At 35.8% G+C, this 20,224-nt stretch overlaps 1 protein-coding gene across 7 annotated transcripts in view; it reads left to right on the top strand.

The window, feature by feature from the left end:
• RIMS2 (regulating synaptic membrane exocytosis 2) overlaps positions 1-20,224 on the top strand; it is a 506,806-nt gene that overhangs the window by 413,970 nt on the left and 72,612 nt on the right. For all 7 annotated transcript variants that reach the window (XM_004580663.3, XM_004580662.3, XM_036498462.2 and 4 more), the window contains one exon: positions 9,984-10,225. In XM_004580663.3, coding sequence (XP_004580720.2) covers positions 9,984-10,225 — 242 coding nt within the window. The remainder of the gene's footprint in view (positions 1-9,983; positions 10,226-20,224) is intronic.

Raw genomic sequence — 20,224 nt, 5'->3', positions numbered from 1 at the left:
TCCTTCATGATACACATTTCCATGAACTTTTGAAGACCTTTTGTATGTGCAGATTTCAAAACTTAGACTAAAATAAATCGATTATATAATTCCATCTCCATGACCTTTTTGAAATCCCTTTGTATGTTTCAAATGCATGAATATTAGTGGAATTACAATATATTCTTGTGCATAAAAGATGCTGTGAAAAAGTCAATGAGGAATGTGCCTTGTGAGAAACTACAGGGATTTCAGAAATTTTTATACCAAAATATTGTCCTTTGTAAGTGATCAGAACACTGTTGTGTTAGAATAAAAAGATGTGGGCTTGCATGAAAAAATATCAGGTTGGGGAGAAATGCAAGGATAGGAAATACATTGTGGAAGTAGAATCTGTAAAGTTTAGTGATAGATTAGGTGGATTTTAATATTCAGCAATTAGGTAAGTATTTTTAAGCTTTTTTACTGAAATAGGAAACACTGAAGGAATAATAGTTTTTAGAGAAAGGATAGGATCAGTTTGGAGCACATTGAGTTTGTGTGACATCTGATTTCTTTTTACTAGTAGGCAATTGGGTGGACAGTCCTGAAGTGCACAAAAAAGAAGTATCTGCCAACCTGTGTCTGTGTTTGTGTACATGAATATATGAGCTTTTAAGACAACAACATTTCTAACACCTTCCATTTTCCCAATGAAATGTAAGGATAAGTGATTTGAGTGATAATCCAAGACAAAGGAGCTGGAAACAGCACTCTCAGAGTCTGAGGTGGTCCTCTGCTTTACATACATCTACAAATGCCACGTGCCTGTATTGAGTCTTACTATTTGTCCAGAAGCTGCCTTTCAGACAAGAAAGTCTTTACTGAGCTAATGTAAACACACTGAGAAGGTAACACACATTCCGGGGACATGAGGAAGCCAGGAACAGTACTAGTGTTTCTGGTACCCTATAAATCATCTTGCCTGAGTGAAACAGAACTTCCAGCAAACATAAAAAGGGCAAGAAACTATTTCTCCTCCTTCCATTATTGACAGGCAAATAGTAGGTAAACCTGGCACTACTTCCTTAAAAATGTCTTGTTTCCAAGTAAAATATGGGAGTATCTTTTTGACTTGGAAAAAAAAAAGATATAGAAAGAGTTTATCTATCTTTATTTCTGTTCCACCTATAGAAAAGTCACAGTGACAAAGATAAAGGGAGAGACTAAGAGAAAGAACAGGGAAATCTTTTATTTTGTGATTCACTCCCCAAGTGGCCTCTGCAGGCAGGGTTGAGCCAGTGTATTTTTAACTGATAACACAAGGTATTACCAATACCCTTAGCAAAAAGGATATTATACATTTTTATATATTTAGTAATGCAGTGCTTAGGGATGTTATTAGCACAAAATTTACAGTCCAAATATATTGTCTTATCATGTCTTAGCTTTCAGCAGTGTTTTTATTTAGTGCAGTCATTTCAGTAGTGAAGAATAATCATCATTTGTTGATATGAAAATTTGATACACTGATTAGCTAGACTACATCAAAGGGGCTTCCTTCTGTAACCTTTTAATGAAAGTCCTCGTTCAGTAAAAGTTGGAAGCACCAGAACACTGTGACCCATGAATCAAATCTGACTCTTCATCTTTTTTTTTTTTCCCTCCACCTGTTTTGGTATGGCCCATTAGCAGAGAATCTTTTTACATTTTAAGTGACTGAATCCAATCAAAATAAAAATGCTGTTTCTGGGCACAGTGGTAGGATGCTTCCTGGGACACTCACGCCCCAGTGGGAGTTCTCATTTCAGCACTGGCACTGTGTCTGAGTCAGCTTCCTACTCAGGTATGCCCTGAGTGGCAGTAGGTGCTCTCCAATGCATGGGTCCTGCTCCCTACCTAGGAGACACACACTGTGTTCCTGGTTCTTATCTTTGACTTGTTCCAACCGAGTTGTGGCAGGCATTTGGAGAGTGCACCCCTTGTTATAAATTTTTCCCTCTCACTCACCCTGTCTATAAAGTAAAATGAAAATAGATTAATGTTCAAATAAATATTTTTATGACGTCAGTCACAGAAATTTCAGTACATGTAAAGTTTTATTGGCACATAGCACACACGTTTGTTTACATATTGTCAGTGGCTTCCAACACATGTGTAACAACAGATTCAAGTCATTTTAACAGAGACCATAAAGCCTAAAATATTGAGTCTGCCTTTTGTAAGAAAATGTTCAACCCATATTCTGAATAAATTAATTAGTGAATCAAATTCATCAGAATTAAATGAACTGATGTATATAAACTGCCTAGAATAATACTTGACACATGATACATTTTATATTGTAAGCATTAGAGTCACTATCATTTTCATCATCTCAAAAGGGGATATTGTGATATCGATGAAATTATTTGATTGAATTTTAAATAAAAATTTTTAAATACTTGTAAGAGAGCCGGAAGTGGGGTGGGAGTAGTTCTTTCTGTTGTCTCCCCACCCCAAATAGCTGCAGTGGCTGGGACTGGACCAAGCCAAAGTTTGGAATCAGATATTCAATCCAGCTCGCTCACCTGAGTAGCAGATCAACTACTTGAGTCGGTATTACTCTCTCCCATGGTTTACTCTTGCAGGAAGATGTGATCAGTAGCTGTCACTTCAATGAGGGAGTTGAATATTCTACTTTGTTTTTAACCACTAGACCAGATACCCCTCACTAATTTTTAAATTTTTTTTAAAGTCAATATAACTCAGGAACATACCTCTCTACATAAAGCAAGGTTTGATTTCCCCCCAGGCATATCAGGTTTAATAGATGTTAATTCTAGCATGAGAATCAATTTCAGATATGGTTAAATCATTTAGATTGTGTATTTTTCAGACCCAGAAACTGGTGAAGCATGAAGAGTTAAATACTGAATCAACTAATGTGACAACATAGGTGGCCTAGGGGTGTACAGAAGAAAAAGCATCAGCATAATGTGGTATTTTGACAAGCAGGGTGTTTTGCAGCAGAAACCTAATTACAAAAAGAAAGAAGAAATAAAATTCTGCAAACAGTGTGGTTTTTATGTTTCCCTCACCCAAGGATAAAATGATTGAAAATAAGAAAACCAACATAGTTCTACTCAAGTCCTTAGTGTCATGTTTTCCATCTTAAAGGAAGTTTTTGTAGCAACTTTTAAAACATTTTAAAGACTTGCTTATTTGTAAAACAGAGTTACAGAAAGAGGAAGGAGAGGAAACAAAAACTGATTTGTGTTTCAAAGAGTTCCAGCTATATCTCCCATATGAGTGGCAGGGGCCCAAGTTCCTTGGGCCATCTTTTGCTGCTTTCTCAGATACATTAACAGAGAACTTGATCAAAAATAGAACAAGTGGGACTTAAATTCATAAAAGATACTGGTACTACAGGTGGCAGTTTTACTTGCTATACCACAAGGCCAGCCTTTTTACAAACTCTTTTCCAAAATCCATTTATTTGAAAGAGTCAAAGAGAGACAGAGAAATTGTAGACTTTTAAAAATAATCATGCTAATGTACTGCTTTGTATCTTTTTTGCTATGGAATTTAGCACTGTTCTGTTTCTGTTATTTCTGGACATGTTTTCCTATTTTCAATAGCTATTTTCTTATCCCTAAGTGTTACATTTTTAAGAGTCACTTATTTTTATTGGAAAGGCATATTTATAGAAAGAAGGAGAGACAGAAAGGAAAAGATCTTCCATCTGCTGGTTTACATGTCAAATGTCCACAAGGACTAGAGCTGAGCTGATCCAAAGCCAGGAGCCTCTTCCTGGTCTTCCATGTGGGTACAGCATTCTGAGGGTTTGGCCCTTACTCTGCTGTTTCCCCAGGACAAAAACCAAGGGGCTGGATAGGAAGAGGAAAAGCTGGGACATGAACCGGTGCCCATATGGGATACAGGCACTTGCAGGTAGAGGGTTAGCCTATTGAAGCATGGCACCAGCCCCTCACTAAACTTTAAATGTGGGCATTTCCAACACTGTCTTCTCAAATGTTTGCACTACTCTCTATTTTTGTACTCTTGGCTTGTCTACTCACAGCCATTTTCATAACTTCATCTACCATTTCCTGTTCATTCTTGGCTATTCTAAGTAGTTGGCCTAACTCTGTGGTTTTAGATTGAATCTCTTCAGTGGGAAATTCTTTTGATTCTAGCGGTGAACATTTCTAAAATCAACACTCCTTGGGAAAATGATTTGCTCTCAAGTAGCTTCAATTTTTATGTATAACCTGTTGTAAGGATTACATGAATTAATTCATAAAAATGTAATAATATCTAATATATGGTAAGTGCCTATTAATTTAAGCATTTTCACATGTTATTACCAAATGCAAATACTACTACATACAGATAACTCTTACACTGCTAATCATTTGCTTTCTATTAGCAAGGTCACTACATTAACTTAAGCTCTTTCTTCTTTTTCCAATATTTTTGCTCTAATCTCCTAATTGTTTTTTTTTTCTTAGCTATTTACCTATTTCTATACCCTGTTTAGCTTTGGTTGTGAAATCAAGAAAAGCTCATCTGTGTTCACACAAAATGATTATCACAGTTTGGCAAGAGGATCCTGCCCATTATCATCACTCAGAGGAGTTTGATGGAGACTTTTTCATCTTTGCAACAGCAGAAAGAGGGGGAGGTTAGAGTTGGACAAATGCTTCTACCGAGAAGTAACATGACATTTTCGCTGACATTTCATTAGTCAAAATGAGTCAAAAGGCCACACTTCTAACTTCAGTGATTGAGGAAGTATAAACCTCCCATGCAACTCAAAAGAGAACAGAATTTAGGAAACAGCCCTGTGGACTGTTTCACATAATCTTCCTTATTTACAGTGTTTATGTTATTCGCCAGCACTGCTACCTTTAGTCACCCCTTTTACTTAGAAGCCCCCATGAAAAACATGTGTCTGATTTCCTGAACTTGTCTCCATCACATCTTATAACTAAAACAAACTCTACTTTTGTGCTGTACACACTGTACATGTGTAAGCCTTCTTTTTCAGCACTCAAGTCTATACGGTTTTCCTGATCTCTGCTTTTCAGTCGTCTCTGTCCTCCCAGGGAAGTTTCATAGCACACAGCTTTTGTGCCCCTTTCCTTTGAATAGTGTGGCATTTTGCTACACTGACTTGTATGCACATTTCACTCTTACAGTCTTATGTAGTCCTTGAGTAACGAGTATGTCTCATTTGCCGCTTTTGTTTGCCACAAGGTCAAAGCGCCAACCCACTAAAATCAAGACTTTGCACTAATTAGAGAAAAATGTTTCTCTGGGTAGATTGTTAAAAATTGATATTGATTTTAAACAGACCAATTAGGATCTTTGTGTGAAGGGAAAACATGCATTCCTTTTTCAGTTCCCACTTCCCTATTTTGTGCCTAATTCCAAACAGGTGCATAGTGATGTTTGCTAAAGGAATCAATTCATCAGCAGCAAAATGTTTACAACATTTTAAATTAAATCAGTTCAGTAATGTTTGAAGAACTGAACATTTCATGGTGAAATAAGCAAAATAAGAAATAAGACATGTTTCTTACTGAAATAATAAATGACATGCAATTTTTGTAGGATTCATAATATAATGAAAAAATTTTAAATAATTTTTATAATATGTTCTTAAATCAGCAGTGAAAGTTAGATATATGATTGAAGTATACACGTGTAAATCCACTTGTGTTTAATATTTGGTGAGACAGAGTTAGGTAAATTCCATCTACTGGTTCATTCTGTAGATCTCTCAACTGCTAGTGTTATTCAGTAATTTGTGGAGGATCTATAAATATAAGAGATATTATACATAAACTAACTTAAGAGCTTAAGTAAATTTTGATTAATTAATAATGCTCTTGATTCTTTTAATGAATTAGACTTTATAAATGTATCACTTAAGGAAAATGCAACCTATAGATCCAGAATGTTCCTGATGTATTTATAGCCCAAATCCTGGGCTCAGTCCCAAATTTCTGATGTAACAAGCCATGCAGAATTCTCACAGTCTTATGAAAGCTAGGAAGTAGCATCTGGGAGAGCAGTTAGATAACTGTAAATAATGCCGGACATGTCTATCCCCTTGCATCCAGGTCTTACCCACACTTAGCCTTCATCTTCTACTAAAACCCTCATTTTTACTTTGTATTGATTACATTGGCCTTTATAATGTTTTCTGGTAATAATGAAACTTGTTACTACTTCAGGGTACATGCAATTGGTATCTGCCATCTAAGTGTAGAACTTTTCTCCTGTGCCCACATTGTAGCATAGCAGGGAAAGCTTTTGGCAATGCCAGTTTCCCATATTGGCAGCGGTTTTGTCCCAGCTACTCCACTTCCTTATCCACCTTCTTGCTAATAGCTTGGGAAAAACAGCAGAAGATGGGTCAGATGCTTGAGCGCCTGTGCCCAGATGGGAGATGCGAATGGAACTTACAGCTTCTGGCCTTGGCCTCATCCCAGCTCCACCAATTGTGGCCATTTGGGGAGTGAATCAGATGATGGATGTGCTCTGTCTCTCTCTTCTCTTTCCCTCTCTTCATCTCTGTAACCTGACTTTCAAATAAATATCCCTCTTTTGAAAAATAATTCTTCCTCTGTAAGACTGACTTCATCATTTGAGACTCGTGATAGTCTCTTCTTCAAAGAGGCCTTCCTTGACCAATGTATATCCTATTTTCCTCCTCCAAATTTTCTAGTCCCTTATTATTTTATTCTACTTTATTTTATTCAGAACAGTACTGTCTGACATGATCATTTATTTACTTGTTTAAAGTCTTTTCCTGTGACAGTTCCATGGAAACAGGGATGCTCTCTGCTAAACTTCTAATTCTGATATTAGTGCCTACATAGTAAAGTAAGTGTCTCAACTTCAAGATGAGAAAATAATCTGTTTCTTAAAAAGAACTTTAGTGTATTAGGTTTTAAACACCAAATAGTGGTTAGAAAGGTAATAATAAAAAATGATAGGCTTTTTAAGTGTGCCTCAAGCTCCTATCCTACTTAGACAGACCTATCCTGACCACAGAGGCTCTGCTTTCTGCCATGTGACCCAAGATCTAAGAGCCGAATTAATTAGTTAATCAATGATACAGTTCTATAGGCTGTGGGCTTTTCTTCCCCGGCTCTACCTCTAATCTGTACCACGTCATTACAATAGTCTAGTCCTTCACAATCAGTCAGAAGTCCATCATTCTGCTATTTAAGTGTATCCTGACATTGTAGGTATGGACATTGGCAGAGTCCAGCATCCTATTGTCAAGATACAGTCAACAGTTTCATTGAGAGTCTATGTTTGCTTTGGAAGTAGAAATACACACTGTGTTGTATCTTCACAATCAGTATGTGATAGTCTCTTCTACACAGTTACTATACAGCCCATTAAGAGAAAAGCCATAAACAAATTCAACAACAGAGAAGAAACTAGAATATTTACAACATGAAATTCTACCTTTTACAACCAATGGTCCCTACTAGAGACCATTATGCTCAGTGAAATAAATCAATTCCAAAAGGACAAATATCATTTGTTCCCTCTGATACAAGACAACCTTCATGCAATAGCCCTTTCAACACTGTTTTTGCTATATCTCAGGGGATTTGATAATTTTGTTTGTTTTCATTCATTCTGAGAGACTATTTGCAGCATCATTGCTAATGGTAATCATCAAGACAGGTAATTTTGAATAAAAATATTTTGTTAATTCACTAGTTATTACTCTTCACTGCTGGACATTGGTTTTGTGGCACACATACACTCCACAAATTTGGATGCTACATTAATACATGATAACATATTAATGTAATGCACACACATGTAGTACCTACAGTAATGTTAAAAATACTGAACTCTAAACTTACCATCTTTAAAAATCAAAGAATTAGTATGAGAAAATTGACTTTTCTGTATTCTACAGAGTGGTACATTTTCTTGAATGTTAAGCATAGTGTCTTGGCCATTGAAGTTATCCATTAAAATTTCAGTTACATCCACAAACAAGTTCTTATACAACCATATTTGTGTTTTATATGCTGATATTTGCTAGAGGAGTAATTGAAATAATACGTATCGTTTAACTTGTGCATATATGATAATAGACATTCACTTCACATTTCTTGAAAAAATGGTTACTACTTACCTTAAATGTGGTCATTTTGGCTAATGTGAAGTACAGCATGTGAATTAGTAGAATAGATTAACTTCTGGGAAACTGTAGGGAAAGGAATGATGTTTAATATGGAGTAATTTTTTAAGAAGATGATTTTATGTGTTATCCTTGAGTATACCAAAGTTCAAAAAATGATACTTTGAAATCCAGACATTTGTTTAATGACTGGCAAAAATTGTTATTAAGTATGAGTTACAATAATTATAATTATTCTGTTAGATTTTAGCTAATTTTTTTAAAAAATTAAAATTAAAGAAATAAGCTTTTTAGGTACTGTAATGTTTGGCAGTTCAACGAATTCCAAATTCAGCTTATAATTGGATTTCAGTTTATAACTGCTGCTGTTATCTTCTATCTTTTGAGTACTACCAGCCCTCCACAGTACCACAGTTTCACTCTTAGAGCTAACTCTGTTACATGCTTTCTAGCTGTATCTTATCTTTTTTGCCACATTTATCATACATACTCCATTGTGGTAATCACTGGTCTTTTGTATCTCCACCTATAAAACTGTGAGTCAATCCAGTCTTAGGTGGTTTATTTAAAATTTTTTAAATGTTTATTTATTCATTTTCTTCTACTTCAAAGGCAGAGAAGGAGAGAGCAAGAAAGAGAGAATCTTTCATCCTTTGTTTAACTCCCCAAATGTTTACAATTGGGGCTGAGCTAGGCTGTCTGTGACTCCCACATTAATGACAAGGACTCCAATGATTGGTCTATCATCTAATGCCTCAAATGATGTGTTAGTGGCAAATTAGATGGAAGATCAAGATGGTGAATTAGATATAGAAGAATTCATCTCAGTAGGTTAGCTTTCTAGTTGTTTAGGTATGAAGATATTTGCTTCTGGATTTTATATTTTCTTCATTACTTTATGTATTGAACATTCATTTCATGAGAAGCAAATTAAAACTGAAACAATGACTTTCTAAAGCCGAGATGAAAAACTTACCTGTGTAACTCTTCCCCAACCTTTCCAAATAGGGGTGCTTTCATACCCTCCTGCTTATGGGGACCAGCTTCCTGCCTCTCACCCTGTACTTTACCTCCTACCATGTCCTGTAAATATAAAAAAAAACTGGGGTGCTTTCTTTAGTGGCTACATGCAGCAGATCATGCAAAAACTTGTCTGTTTTAGTAATGCTTCAATTACTTTGTGACTAAATCATCTAAAAAAACTGATCACGTTTTTTTTCTCTCAGATGAATGCAAGAAAAGAATCTTATTTATTTTAGGAATGTAGGTTTAAATCAATAGTTTTCAAATAAATGCTTTATAAATGAAGCTAATGATAATTCAAGCCTGTTTGAAAATTTAAGTATGACCAGATAAACTTTCATGATTTTTTATAAAATGACAAAACTTCTTTTTAAGGGGCCACTTAGCAATGGATTTTACCACATTGTGTAAAACTTCCCCTGTGCTTAATTTCCTTTTGATGGTAAAGGAAGGTAGAGAAGAATACCATTGGGAACAGCCTTCTATTGTGTGGCCTCCTGAAAGCTGATTCACATTGTCAGGATACCACATTTCACAATGAACTCACTAATTTTTCATGCATCTTTTCCCCCCTGTGACGTTATAAACAAGTGCCTGTAATAGCAGCAGAAATAAAAGTTGAAGTCTGATTTTGCACGGTTGTATTGAAACTTGGACTTAAACAGTGAAGCACATTTGAGGCCATAGTATTTCCAAAATCTTTAGTACTAGAAGCATGTTCCATAGAGGATATAATTTAAATTCCTTGTGTTTTCCAGATAGTTCATCTAAAATGCATTTTCTGTCTTTTCCTTTTTACTCTTGTCTTCCTCACTTTTCACAATCCATCGGCTGACAGTGTCTTTACCTCCAAAATGCAAAGCAGACAAATGGGCATGTCTGGGAAAAACATGACTAAGAGCACCAGCATCAGCGGAGACATGTGCTCGCTGGAGAAGAACGATGGCAGCCAATCCGACACCGCCGTGGGCGCCTTGGGCACCAGTGGCAAAAAGCGGCGCTCTAGCATCGGGGCCAAAATGGTAGCTATTGTTGGTCTGTCACGGAAAAGTCGCAGCGCTTCTCAGCTCAGCCAAACGGGTAGGAGTTTTTTATTTTACCTTGACTTCATGTTCACGTTGTTACAACGCCGATTCTTTCCGTTGACTCGTTTTCTTGCAGTAATGTATGGATGATGTCATGTTCCGGAGACAAAGGATCATTCTGTAAACTGGTTCATCTCTGGCGGGGGGTAGGGGGGACCTCTGATAATGATTTTTTGTTTCAGAGATCAGTGAGCTACATTTTGAAATGCACCCTAGCACTGGCTTTGAAATGTGTGGACTGTCTTTTCTCTTAAGAAAGGCTGGAAGCTGTGGTTCCACATCGCTAGTAGTTGAGGCTTTGGCAACATGTTTCGATCCGCAGGGTCTCCGCTCTACTTTAAGTTCCTCTGAGTTGGAAAACGCAGTATCAATTTTCATTCCCAGCGAGATGAAGGTGATGCCTCAGACTTTGGATGAATTAGAAAGCTCTGTTATTGCTGACAACTTCTTTTTTGTTGTTGTTGTTGTTAGAAAGTAACCTTTATCAGTAGTTTCAATTTTCTTACTACAGTTTTTATTTTCCTGTTAAAACTTCAAGCAGCAATATTCTCCAGCAGCACGGATGGAAGGATTTTCTGCTTTCAGTGAAGATATTCAAAGCTTTCTTAACTTTAAAATTCAGCAACTAAATCACATCTGCAAACATGAATTAGCCACTGTTCACAATGAAAAAAACCTGTGAATCAAAGACCTATCTTTAAGAATAGCTGTTAATAATTAAACACTAAATTCTGATATCTTGGAAATATAAGATATCTTCTAACAAACAAAGAATGTAATATTATTTTGTTTAGCAGCAAAATAAATTATAGGCAACTGGATTAGACATAATTTATGTCTGTGCACTGGGGTTTATGTATAAAGAAGTCAGGCCATAAATATACAGCGTAAAATAACTAGAGGTTATTTTAATTCCTGGACCCGGCTAATCAAACTTCTGTAATGATCCTGGAAATTAAACCTTTTGTAACAATATATTGAACTAGTTATTAGATAATATTCCTTATGTTCTGTTTCTAATTTGGCATATGGATTCTGATTTTTGTTATAGGTCTTGGTATTTTATGTTTTAAAATATTATTTTTTATTGCATGTAGAAATGGAAGAAGTTTGACTTTTAGAAAAATGAACCTACAGATCACAAAGATTTTTAAACTGCTAATATTTTTACATAATTAGCTGTTGTACTGATATGATAGATTTGACCTACTGAGTTTTTAAAATATGTTTTTAGCAGCTAGACCTTCACTTGCAAACATTTATAAAACTGTCTTAAAGAAAAATGCCCGTGATTTAAAAAGGTGAAACATGAATGGATATGGCAAATGCTATGCATAAGAAAATATGTGGTGTTAAATACTTCTATTCATCCCGAATTTTTTGATAACTACTTAGTACTTACTGTGTTTGAGACTACTGAAACCTAGTAGAAGACAGGTTGTTTCAAGGTCCTATGTCTTTGGTAAAACTAGAATTAAGAGAAAATGCGCTGAATGCTCAGCGGTTCAGTGCCTGACCTCATACCACACAGGAACGCACAGGAGTGATAAGCAAATATAAACTGTCCAACTCAGTGGCTAAGAGGAATCTGATAGATTAGCAGGGGACAAATTCAGGAGAATCCTGCAAACCAAAATTATAGGTGATATGATATTTTAAGTTTCCAGAAGATTATTGATATGGTTGTATTTGTATACTTTAAATAGCTTGTAGACCATTGAGGCTGCCATTTATCTAAGTTACTGTATGCCAAAAACTATCCTAAAGAAAGCACAAGGGGCAGGATTCTTGTCCTCCAGGAGCCTGCATTCAGTCAGGGCTGCAATCAAGAAGCAAACCTTCATCTACATCAGATATAGAATACTTTATGATGAATTAGCCAAGCGTTACAGTAATGTAGACAAGAGGTAGGATCTGAAGTGAATTCAGTTGTAATAGAAAAAGGGTAATGAAATTGGATAAATACAGAAATTTTCAAAGAAAAAAATTAGTGAACAGTGCCTCATCGTCTTGACTGGTTGAATATGAGGAGCTAAATGAGAGAAGTTTCTAAGATGACTGTCATATTTCTGACGTGCTTCGCTAGGTAGGTGGCATGACCACTAGTGATTACTGGAAGCATAAGAAAGGAAATAGACTGAGTGGAAGAGAACAGGTTAGATTTCTGCTTTAAGGCATTTTAAATTTGTGATATCTATGGGTACACCCAAGTAAGAACATCTAGAGCATAGTTAAACAAACATTTCTGAAGCCATTTGCAGAAACATGGACACACACACACAAAGAGCTCTGAAGCTTAGAGCATACAACCATGAACATGGGTGAAAGTGCCCCAGAAAGACCACAGCTGGACAAACAGTAGGCCAACAGGATATTCTGTGGAAGATTAACATTTAAATTTTCAGCAGAAGAATATGAGTCCAAGAAGTCCAAAAAGAATAATCCTGAACAAAAGACAACAAACAAAATTCTGAGATGATAGTGTCACAGAAGCTAAGTGTGTGGAAGCATTCAATAAGAGAATGGTGGATATTCATAATTTTCAAGGACACATTCTACGTTTCTTACAATTTTGGCATTATTCTCCCAAATTGTTTTTGTTGGCAGTATTTTATTAGGACGTTACAGATCTGGAATATTAGATCTGTGAACCATAAACTGAGGTTCTGCAACAGCACTGATTTGGTTTAATTTGATTAGATACAGGTCTTCTTCTCCAAAAGCATTGAGATATTGGCAAATTTAAGAAATAGGATCTTGTTCCTTATTCTCAATAAAACCCCTCCTCACTGTATATTGCCTAGAAGAAAATAAAGGCTTTTTCCTGTTATCTTATTACTGTCAAGTCTCAGTATACTGGTCGAAATCATAATTATTCCAAAAATGAGCAATTCATCCTCCTTGACAACAAAATTCAGAGTATATCTTACTTTGTAGTTTGAGTTTAGGCAACAGATTATTTTTCATTTACTAGACTCCTGATGTTGAATTTGTAATTCTATATTTGTTTATGTATGTATATATGATTCAAGTGAGCAATTTCTAACTTCTTAAGTAAAAAACATAATCACAATCTCTAACAGTATTTAAAATATTGAAATGAAACTATCTGGCTGCATAGTAGGTTATCCAAAAGCTACTTAGACAATACCATAAAAGAGGCTTTGAGTAACTTACCTGAAACAAAGCATTACCATGTACATTTCCAGCTATAACATTTGTACTTTGAAATATTTGTATAGTACTCTCATTTTCTTGGCCTCTAAGTGGAGATCTGCATGTAATCAAGTTAAAGAGTTATTGCTGAATGAGTGATACTATGTTTTTAATTTTTTGAGATGTCATAGCTTAGTAAAATAAATAACATTGTTTTCACTGATATCCCATCAAGATAAGATGACTTGCCTGCGCTCTAGAGTAAAGAACTCAGCAATACAGTGTCTTCCTAAAGAAAAATGATGTGGTTCTGAATTATATTGTAGCAGTTGTATGGAAACAATAATTGGCAAAGGAGGAAATCGTTGGTTCAACATATGTTAGGCAGCGCAGTCGTGGCTAAGTTATATCACATATCTCTCTTCTGTTATATGATTGTCTATGATCTTTTGCCTGTTAACTAGAGGCAAACATTGAAAACTATGAATTCTAAAGAATTAGGTATGACTCAGTAGACATCCTACAAAAAAATGTGTCTTAGAAATAAAATGAAGAAAATACTTAAGCAAAAAAGACATAATCAACTTAGTTCAAATTCTTCGGAAGGATAACTAGGAATTTGCCAAGATGGAGGGATTTTGTAGACTTTGAAAAACCTTCAGTGTTGGACAAACCTGATGGAAATAAGTTAAAGAAACAGAGAGGCAAAATAGAATGAAAATTAAAATAAGAGCACCTGACAGTTCCTGGGCACATATTGTTTAGTAGGTACTGTTTAAACACTAAATATGTAAATCCCTTCAACCTCAAAGTTAAGTTATGAAGCAGGATTTATTTACTAATTAAGTATGAGAAAACTGAATTTGAAAGTTGACAGTGGAATTGCTCTAAATGTTTACCTAGTGTAATAGCAGCCACTGTTATATATGTGCATGTGGGGTGTGTGTATATGGGGGTGGTGTTGGTGAGTATATCTCAAACATATTTTATTTATTTAGCAAATATCAGACCAATACAGATATTCCTTGAAGGCAAGCGGCTTTCTCTTTTTCTATGATATTCAAGGTTCTTTGCATCTCATCGTTTACTCTTCTATGAGACTTTAAGATCCCTCTTCAGCCAGTACATGGCATGTTTTATGGCCAAGAGTTGGAAATTGTGAAGTCAGGATTAGGAGATGTGTTCTGGAGAGTAACCAGGAAAAAGGGCAAGCAGATTTGTTTGCTAAGCAAACCATAGCCCAATACTGCCATAAACCCTTAAATCATCTTTTTTGAAAATTAGAAGGCACTTTACGTCAAGCACTTTTTTCCTGAGAGTATAATCCCAAGGTACCATTAAAAGTAATATTAACGAATCTCAATTTTAGAGATGAAATTTTCAAAAGTTTAAATCTACTGCTCTGGTATGTAATAGTTAAAATGAATGCTTGAAACATTTTAGGTTGACATTCTGAGTTTTTCTTAGTCCCTGTCTCCACATGATGTTGGATCATGGATCACACTCTTAGTAACAAAATTGAAATTATGTTTTCCAAATCTGATAAATTATTTTAAAATCATGCAGATGCCATATTGCTATTATTATTTCTAGATGTACCAGTCAGTTTCTCACATTTAAAATATGCATGGAAAATAGATTTCAGAAAAGAAATAAATTTCGGGATCCTGTTTTTCAAAAACGTGAATGTTTGTTTAGTTCACAGGCCAGTTAATAAGCAAAAGCCCTATTATTGGTCAATTTTACAAACCTGAACCATGCTGCCTAAAGCTTGTTTTTTTTTTATCAGTAGTTAGACTAGGCATGCAGAATGTGACGAGATAATAAAATCCCATGAATATACAAACATATGTTAAATAAATGTAATATTAGTGGAGAAAACACAACTATATATCATATATTAAGTACATGTACTATATGTGGAGAAAACAGTACAAATGAGGATAAGTAGGCAAGTTAGGTAGTAATATTGCCTTTCCCCATCATTGGAGATCTCAGATTACCCCCTCTATGATATTGCCTATTAAGGATTCTAATAGATATTGTGATTTGGACTATTTGGACATAATTTCTAGATCTATTTCTTGCCTTTGAAATTACAATAGTTGGCATTTATGTATTATCTAGTGCTAATTAAAATTTGGATATCAGTTTGCATTTACTAAGTCCAAGTGGTTCATGTATGATAGATTAGTTAAGCAAAATATTAGTTGTAAATGAAAACTACTATCAACATAAAATGGATGGTATTGCAGTATATCTATAGCAAGCCATCATCTCTAAGTCGCTAAATAAAGAAAAAATCAATTACGTTGTTAATGGAAATTAAAGTAGTGTTTCTTAAATATGAGTTGGATTTCATATCATTTACTCTAAGAAAAACCACTTCTGTTGTATATCTTTAATTATGACAAAACATGAATAATGTAAAATTTACCTCTATGCATTCTGGCATTGTTAAATGCATTTTTTTTGTTGTGCAGTTACTACCACTGCTACAATTTTGGTATTAGTTTATATGCTGAATGTGCAACAAAGGGCAAAAATGTCAAAGGTTTGGACCCCAGGATGTAAACTTTAGGAGGTGGGTCTAATGGCAAGTCCTTAGATCATTAGCAGTCAGCTGCTAGAAGACAGTTTTCCTGAAAGGACTGGTCAACACCTATTTTGGGCCCAGTTTCTTCTCTCTCTCTCTGCTTCCTGCCTCACCACATGGTGTTCTCAGTGCTTTCCTGGAAGCCAAACCAATGACGCTGCCTAGTCTTGGCTTGAGCCTCCAAACCTGTAAGCGGAAATTTTTTTACTTTTTTAGTTAGTCACTTCAGGTGTTATTGTGATGTCAAACTGACAACCAGTATCTGTAACTCTTTTTGTTTTGCAAAACTAACACTCTGTACCTATTGAGCAATAACCTCGCATTTCCCTCCTCTTATATCAACGTGCAGGGGACTGTACAGTAGGTGTAGATGACACGAAGGTGTGAAGAGAACAGCTCCCCTGCTTGGGGAGCTTCCAGCTGTTTGGCAGGGCCCGGCGAATTTCTCTCTGACCACCTTGATGCAGTCTCACCACCCTTTTGCATGGACACTCAAGCACCCCGCTAAGAATCCTGTAATCTATTGAGGTATTGTTTGCCCCTGTGAGATGGCTTTGGCAAGTAATGTTACTGATAATGTCTTGGTGAGTGGGCCTTTAACTGCACACAGGAGTACAATTAAACCCATGCCATTTCTGGACACCTTGTTGTGTGCCTACCCATTGTCCTGAAATCTGGCCCAGACATATAGCATGCCTTCTGGGAAATGGCTTAATAAGAATTTTACAAACTAACAGAATCGATGGGAGTATGAGTAGAAACTGCTATGGCAAAAATATATAGTTACTGTGACCTTAAAGGTTAGCCTGTCCTTGCAACTTTTAGAGCATAGAAAAATGCAGCTGTTTTAGCCGTTTTTATAATTTTTTAACTAGAGGAAATTTAGGGCAATTCTACTAACATCACAGAGATATACTTTTGATTATTGTTTAATTGTTTATGGGGTTGTAGGGTTTGCAGTTGTAGGGGGATTTAATGTTTGAAATTTTTTGCCTTAGATCCTTATGTTCTTTTTCTTTTGATGTATTTTTCCCATTATGTGATAGATAAGTTGTGAATATAAAATGTAGTAGGTAGGAATGTTTTACTGATTAGTAGGTAACCATCTGTGCCTCGGCCTTGGAGTTCTGGCTGTCACCTAATGGCTACTTCTAAAGAATGAATAATGGTTTGCTTTAAAGAAACTGATTATAGTAACTTACAGAATTATCTTTAAGAGCACCTGGTTGACCATGAAGTAAAAATTAATTGAACATCTGTGTATGCTGTCTTAGTTCTAAAGTTAAAGATAAAAAATCAAACGTTTGTGCAGAGGCTAGTGATGTGTCTAAGTAAATAAAAAGGACAGCTTCTTTTGGAGAAAAAAGCATATAGCAAGAACACACCAAGTGTCAGTGTCTGTGTCTTTCTTTATCGCCGACGCCACGCACCCTTCCCGAGCTCCGAACTCTCGGCTGGAGCTGGACTCCGGCATCAACGACTGGCCTACTGTCTATGAATTGGCTGCTCTACATACCTCTTTCATGTTGTGGTATGTTCATGAATTTGCTTCCATTTTAAAGCTGAATAATATAAATGTAGATGTGTGAAAGAGATATAGAAAGAGAAAGAAAGAGGGTGAGGGAAGGAAAGAGTGATCAAATTTTATTTATTCATTTATATGTCAATTTGCATTTGAGTTGTTTACATTTTGGCTATTGTGATTAATGTTCCTATGAACATGCATGTACAAATGTGTTTTCCAGGCCCTTACTAATGTTTATTTCTTTAGATAATATTCAGATTAGACATGTAAGAAGTAATTTGATGATAAAAATCTGCCAATACACAAACATATATTAAATACAATAATACATGTAGAGAATATTTTCAATTCTTTCATGCATCCCAGGAGAGGAATTGCTGGATCATATGGTAATTCTCAGTTTTTGAGGAACTGCCATATTATTTTTAAGAAAAGTTGCACAGCAATGCAGAGGGAATTTTTCTACATCTCTAATTCCTCTGTATCTTTTGCACTTGTATTTTGGGTATTGTAGTGTTTCTAGATGCGCATGAACCAGCACCCATATGGGATTCCAGCTGGCATCTCAAACAGTGGTTTAATTTGCTGTGCTAAAGACCCAAAACCTTTTCAAACATATAGCAAGTTCTAAATAAATCAATGGTCCATTTGTTAGTATTATTAACATTAGTCTAACTTTGTTAGTAATATTTCATTGCTTTTAGTATACTAATAAAAAACACCCATATTTATCTTGTTATATGTGGATGTTGTTGAAACTGTGAAGATACTGAGAATAGAGTGTGAACAATTTGATATGGGAAATATCAGAGACATGGAAATGTAGCTTATGTAAAAGCAGACAGAATTTTTGACAAATAATGAGAAATAGAGTAACCATGGAATTGAGAAGAGACTATGCAAGTGAAGGAGTTAGAATTATAGGGTTGGCAGTAGAAAGCTACTGCAGGCTTGGGCATAGGGGCATGACAGTATAAGTTAGAAAAAGTTTTGTCAACAAGAAAGACGAGAAACGGGTACTAAGAGATAAGGTTATTACTTTAGAGTAGGAATGCTGAGGGCCTAATCCATTGTGTGTTGGATTTCTATTCAGATCATATCTAATTACAACTAGTCCAGCTACTTAATGCAAATTCTCAATTTTGTCCTTTGCCCTGGTGAGCTTTGCTGGCTTCTGTGCTCTGTGTCTCACAAAAAAGATGTCATCCAGGCTGTATTTTATCTGAAGGCTCAAGAAAATACTATTTCCAAAGTCAGTAAATTGTAGGCAAAATTCAATTTATGTGGTTTGGAGATCAGATTCCCATTTTTTCTGACTTAAGATCAAAGGATCTTCCGGCCGACAATGGCCCATGGAAAGATTGTGTGAGTCATGTCTTTGACTACTCAAAGGCATTTCTCTAATTTTATGTACTCATGTAGTTAAGAGTGGGCCCACATAGATAAGCTAAATTCTCTCTATTTTAAGGTCCATGATATTAATTATATTCGAGAAGGACCCTTTGTCTCATAATGTAATATGTTTACATAGTCCATAAAATAGTGTATGAATGTCTTCGAAAGGCTATTACAATAGCATGAGACGATTAAAGTACTAGGGGAGATGGCTGGATTAGCCAGTAAGATGCTACTTGGGATGCCTCCATCCCCTATGAAAGTGCCTGGGCTCCAGTCCTAGCTTTGCCCCCAATTCCAAATTCCTCCAAGTATGCACCATGAGACACCAACTAAAAGCTCAAATAGTAGGGTTTCTGCTATCCACATGGAGTGTCCTGATTTCAGTCTGGCCTGGATCTGGCTCTTATGGGTTTGGAGGACATGAACCAGTAGGTGAGATCCCTCTCTTTCTCCTTTAGGAATACATTTAAAAATTTTAAAAAACTATAATGAAAAATATCACAAATCTGTTTAATTTCAGTTTTCACAACATGAAGGAACACACTATCATATCCCTTTCACACACCAGAAAATTGCCACTGGGGACTCCCATGGTAGACATGTACAACTCTAAAGCTGCTACTATTTATGTGACTCTCGCTTGTTGCTAATAGTATGTTTTGAAATTAGTTCTTTTAATATTAGGAGGAAAAAGCTTTCTCTTCAAAATAACAATTCCTCAGAAAAGAACTTTAGATTCATTATAGACATTATGGAATTTAATTGAACTTAATTTAAGATGTAAATAACGAAGAGACATTATCCATGCTAGTAATCAATTACACCCCAGTAACAAAGTAATTAAACTATAGGTTTTAATTCTGAGCTGAGAAATACATCCAGGGAGGTCTTTAACTTTCATTCAAATTAAGGGCTTTTAGGCTTTTAGGCATTAGTGTATCAGGAAAATGCCATGACCAGCGCAGTGGCAGTGGTGAGAAAAGCTGCCACCTGCAACTCTAAAAATCCCATATGCATGTTAGTTTGTGTCCTAGCTGCTTCACTTCCAACCCAGTTTCCTGCTAATGGCGTGGGAAAGGCAGTAGAATATGACCCAAATGTTTGGGCTCCTGCTACTCATGTGGAAGTCCCAGATGATGCTTCAGCCCTGGCTTCTGTGGACATCTGAGGAGTAAACCAACAGACGGAAGACCTGTCTCTTTTCCTGCCCTTCTTTTTGTCTCTGACTTGTAAATTACTAAACAAACCTTTTTTTTTTTTAATACAATCTTAAGGTAGAGCCCATTTTACATGGAGTTTCTGTGTATTTTGAATACAGG

The sequence above is a fragment of the Ochotona princeps genome, chromosome 9 (assembly GCF_030435755.1).
Source record: "Ochotona princeps isolate mOchPri1 chromosome 9, mOchPri1.hap1, whole genome shotgun sequence".
NCBI classification, from domain to species: Eukaryota; Metazoa; Chordata; class Mammalia; order Lagomorpha; family Ochotonidae; genus Ochotona; species Ochotona princeps.
The sequence above is the reverse complement of the archived record's forward strand: the minus strand, read 5'-3'. Positions and strand labels throughout refer to the sequence as shown.